At 56.6% G+C, this 4,802-nt stretch overlaps 1 protein-coding gene across 2 annotated transcripts in view; it reads right to left on the bottom strand.

Annotated features, from left to right (window-relative positions):
• LOC310669149 (microtubule nucleation factor SSNA1-like) overlaps window positions 1-1,231 on the bottom strand; it is an 8,192-nt gene extending 6,961 nt beyond the window's left edge. For both annotated transcript variants that reach the window (XM_083422735.1, XM_083422736.1), the window contains exon 1: window positions 1,149-1,231. In XM_083422735.1, the coding sequence (XP_083278861.1) occupies window positions 1,149-1,200 (52 nt within the window). In that variant the 5' untranslated portion in view covers window positions 1,201-1,231. The remainder of the gene's footprint in view (window positions 1-1,148) is intronic.
• Window positions 1,232-4,802: the final 3,571 nt, after the last annotated feature.

Raw genomic sequence — 4,802 nt, 5'->3', positions numbered from 1 at the left:
TCCTTCGCTTCGTCTCCGCCCCTCGCAGCCAATAGCAAAGCCAGTCCTGCCAGGCCTCCGCCCCTTCGAACACCGCGGCCAATAGGCGCGCTCGGATTTCCCGCCACTCGCCTAGCCTCCCTCCCATTGGCCGCCTGTATACGACACCAGCCAATCAGCTCCGCGCGCTCTAAGTCGTCGCCCTAGCAACGCGGCTTAGTTCAGCCCCTCAAGCCGCTCGCCCAATAGCAACGCTCGGCTCCCTCCCTAGCAACGCCGCCGCCCTAGCAACGCCAGCCAATAGCAGCGCCGGAATTACCCGCCCTTCTCCTCGCCTCGCTCCCATTGGCCTTCTCGCTCCTTCCCCAGTCAATCCCCTTCTGGCTCTCTCCCTAGCAACGCCTCCTCAAGCCGCTCGACCAATAGCAACGCGCGTCCTCTCACGCCTGGCCCGCCCACCGCCCTCCCATTGGCCTGCTCGCTCCTTGCCCAGCCAATCAGCTTCGCGCGCTCTACAGCGTCGCCCTAGAAACGCGGCTTAGTTCAGCCCCTCAAGCCTCTCGACCAATAGCAACGCGCGTCCTCTCACGCCTTGCCCGCCCACCGCCCTCCCATTGGCCTCCTCGCTCCTTGCCCAGCCAATGAGCTTCGCGCGCTCTACGTCGTCGCCCTAGCAACGCGGCCTACTCCCGCCCCTCAAGCCTCTCGCCCAATAGCAATGCTCGGCCTTCCTTTCGCCCTCTCCCATTGGCCTGCTCGCTCCTTCCCCAGCCAATCAGCGTGGCGCGCTCTACAACGTCGCCCTAGCAACGCGGCTTAGTTCAGCCCCTCAAGTCGCTCGCCCAATAGCAACGCTCGGCCTTCCCCTCGCCCTCTCCCATTGGCCTTCCCGCTCCCTCCCCAGCCAATCCCCTTCCCCGCCGCCCTAGCGACGCCGCCGCCTCCCTAGCAACGCGGCCCAGTCCTTCGCGACGTCCCCGCCCCTCGCTCCTCTCGCCCAATAGCAACGCTCGGCCTTCCCCTCGCCTTCTCCCATTGGCCTCCTCCCTCTCCCCCCAGCCAATCCGCTTCCCCGCCGCCCTAGCAACGCCGTTTCCCCTAGCAACGCGGCCTACTCCGACCGCCGGAGCCTCAACTCGAGTAGCCGCTTCTCCCAATCTTCGCCTCACATTTGACCAGCTCGTTGTTGTAGCTCTGGAGCGCCGCCCCTTGCTGCGTCATGGCCGCCGCCGCCGCGTCGCCTCACGTCCTTCACGTCCTTAGCGTCTGACGTCCGACGTCGCCGGCCGAATCTGCGCATGCGCGGAGGTTCTCTCTCCGGTCGGCGGCGACGGACGCGAAATGGAACTGGGAGGGGGGAGGGGAAAGGGAAGGAAGGGAAAGGGGTTAATTAGTTAATTATTAGTTAATTAGTTAATTGGTTAATTGGTTAATTGGTTAATTAGTTAATTAGTTAATTAGTTAATTAGTTAAGGGAAAGGAGGGAGGGGGCGGAAAGGGAAAGGGAAGGGGTTAATTGGTCTGAAAGGGAAAGGAGGGAGGGGAGGAAAGGGAAAGTGAGTTATTGAAAGGGAAAGGAAGGGAAAGGGAAGAAAGGGGAAGGAGAGGGGTTAATTAGTTAACGAGTCTGAAAGGGAAAGGAGGGAGGGGGAGAAAGGGAAAGGAGGGAGGGGGTGGAAAGGGAAAGGAGAGGGGTTAATTAGTTAATTGGTCTGAAAGGGAAAGGAGGGGTGAAAGGGAAAGGAGGAAGGGGAAGAAAGGGAAAGGAGGAAGGGGAAGAAAGGGAAAGGAGGGAGGGGGCTGAAAGGGAAAGGGAAAGGAAGGGGTTAATTAGTCTGAAAGGGAAAGGAGAGGGGTTAATTAGTTAATGAGTCTGAAAGGGAAAGGAGGAAGGGGAAGAAAGGGAAAGGAGGGGGGGTGGAAAGGGAAAGGAGAGGGGTTAATTAGTTAATTGGTCTGAAAGGGAAGGGAGGAAAGGGAAGAAAGGGAAAGGAGGGAGGGGGTGGAAAGGGAAAGGAGAGGGGTTAATTAGTTAATTGGTCTGAAAGGGAAAGGAGGAAGGGGAAGAAAGGGAAAGGAGGGAGGGGGTGGAAAGGGAAAGGAGAGGGGTTAATTAGTTAACGAGTCTGAAAGGGAAAGGAGGAAGGGGAAGAAAGGGAAAGGAGGAAGGGGGTGGAAAGGGAAAGGAGAGGGGTTAATTAGTTAACGAGTCTGAAAGGGAAAGGAGGAAGGGGAAGAAAGGGAAAGGAGGAAGGGGGTGGAAAGGGAAAGGAGAGGGGTTAATTAGTTAACGAGTCTGAAAGGGAAAGGAGGGAGGGGGAGAAAGGGAAAGGAGGAAGGGGGTGGAAAGGGAAAGGAGAGGGGTTAATTAGTTAATTGGTCTGAAAGGGAAAGGAGGGGTGAAAGGGAAAGGAGGAAGGGGAAGAAAGGGAAAGGAGGAAGGGGGTGGAAAGGGAAAGGGAAAGGAAAGGGGTTCATTAGTTAACGAGTCTGAAAGGGAAAGGAAAGGGGTTCATTAGTTAACGAGTCTGAAAGGGAAAGGAAAGGGGTTCATTAGTTAACGAGTCTGAAAGGGAAAGGGAAGAAAGGGAAAGGAGGGAGGGGAAGAAAGGGAAAGTGAGTTATTGAAAGGGAAAGGGAAAAGAAGGGGTTAATTGGTCTGAAAGGGAAAGTGGAGGTGAAGGGGCTGAAAGGGAAAGGAAAGGGGTTCATTAGTTAACGAGTCTGAAAGGGAAAGGAGGAAGGGGTTAATTGGTCTGAAAGGGAAAGGAGAGGGAAAGGGGGCTGGGAGGGGGAAGGGGGTGAAAGGGAAAGGAAAGGGGTTCATTAGTTAATTGGTCTGAAAGGGAAAGGAGGAAAGGGAAAGGAAGGGGAAGGAAAGGGGTTAATTGGTCTGAAAGGGAAAGTAGAGGTTAAAGGGAAGAAAGGGAAAGGGGTTAGGGGAAAAGAAGGGGGAAAGGGCTTAATTAGTTAATTGGTCTGAAAGGGAAAGGAGGAACGGGAAAGGAAGGGGGAAAGAAGGGGAAAGTGGTGGGGGGTGAAAGGGAAAGGGGTGACAGGGAAAGGAAGGGGTTAATTGGTCTGAAAGGGAAAGGAGAGGTGAAGGGGGTGAAAGGGAAAGGAGGAAGGGGAAGGAAAGGGAAAGGAAAGGAAGGGAAAGGGGTTAATTGGTCTGAAAGGGAAAGGAGGGGAAGAAAGGGAAAGGAAAGGGGTTCATTAGTCGGAAAGGGAAAGGAGGAAGGGGAAGAAAGGGAAAGGGGTTGGGGGGAAAGAAGGGGTTAATTGGTCTGAAAGGGAAAGTGGGGTATTGAAAGGGAAAGGCGGGAGGGGGCGGAAAGGGAAAGAGAAGAAAGGGAAAGGGGGCTGGGAGGGGGAAGGGGGTGAAAGGGAAAGGAAAGGGGTTCATTAGTCGGAAAGGGAAAGGAGGAAGGGGAAGAAAGGGAAAGGGGTTGGGGGGAAAGAAAGGGAAAGGAAGGGAAGGGAAAGGGGTTAATTGGCCTGAAAGGGAAAGGGGGAAGGGGAAGGGAAGAAAGGGAAAGGGAAAGTGGGGTGTTGAAAGGGAAAGGGGGCTGAGAGGGGGAAGGGGGTGAAAGGGAAAGGAGAGGGGTTCATTAGCCGGAAAGGGAAAGGAGAGGTGAAGGGGCTGAAAGGGAAAGGGGAGAAAAGAAGGGGGAGAGGGAACGGAAAGGAAGGGTTCATTAGTTAATGAGTCGGAAAGGGAGAGGAGGAAAGGTCAATGAGGTTAGGGGGCTGAAAGGGAAAGTGGGGTATTGAAAGGGAAAGGGGTTCATTAGCCTGAAAGGGAAAGTGGAGGTTAGGGGGCCGGAAAGGGAAAGGAGGAAGGGGAAGAAAGGGAAAGGGGGATACGCTTCCCACACAATCACGCTATTCGTTCGCAAGTCAAGCGCCTGGTTCCCCCCCCCCGGGAACCGAAGCGCCGGGTGCGAGAGATCCACCGGGTGGGAGAGAGATCCACTGGGTTCTGTCCTTTTGGGGACGCTACGGTTCCCACCAAATAAAGCTCTTTCTTCCCAAGCAAAGCGCCTGGTTTTTTTCCGCAGGGAACTGAAGTGCCGGGTGGGAGAGATCTGCCGGGTGGGAGGGATCCACCAGGTGCAAGAGGTCTGCCGGGTGGGAGGGATCCACAGAGTGGGAGAGATCTGCCGGGTGGGAGGGATCCACTGGGCAGGAGATATCTGCTGGGCGTCGTCCATTTGGGAATGCTACAGTTCCCAAGGCTGGAAAATGAAGTGCCAGGTGGGAGGGATCCACTGGGTGGGAGGGATCCACTGGGTGGGAGGGATCTGCCGGTGGGAGGGATCCACGGAGTGGGAGAAATCTACCGGGTGGGAGGGACCCGCTGGGTGCAAGGGACTTGCCGGTGGGAGGGATCCACGGAGTGGGAGAGATCTGCCGGTGGGAGGGATCCACTGGGCGGGAGAGATCTGCTGGGCGTCGTCCATTTTGGAACGCTACAGTTCCCAAGGCTGGGAACTGAAGTGCTGGGTGGGAGGGATCCGCTGGGTGCGAGAGATCTGCCAGTGGGAGGGATCCACGGAGTGGGAGAGATCTTCCGGGTGGGAGGGATCCACTGGGCGGAGGGATCTGCCGGGTGCGAGATCCACTGGGTGCGAGAGATCAACGGGTGCCGTCTGTTGGGGGATGCTATGGATCCCAAGGCTGGGAATTGAAGTGCCAGGTGGGAGAGATCCACTGGGTGGGAGGGATCCGCTGGGCGCGAGAGATCCACGGGTGCCGTCTGGGGACGCTATGGATCCCAAGGCTGGGAACTGAAGTGCCGGGTGCGAGAGATCCACTGGGCG

The sequence above is a fragment of the Podarcis tiliguerta genome (genome assembly GCF_965153285.1).
Source record: "Podarcis tiliguerta genome assembly, chromosome: Z".
Taxonomy (NCBI): domain Eukaryota; kingdom Metazoa; phylum Chordata; class Lepidosauria; order Squamata; family Lacertidae; genus Podarcis; species Podarcis tiliguerta.
The sequence above is the reverse complement of the archived record's forward strand: the minus strand, read 5'-3'. Positions and strand labels throughout refer to the sequence as shown.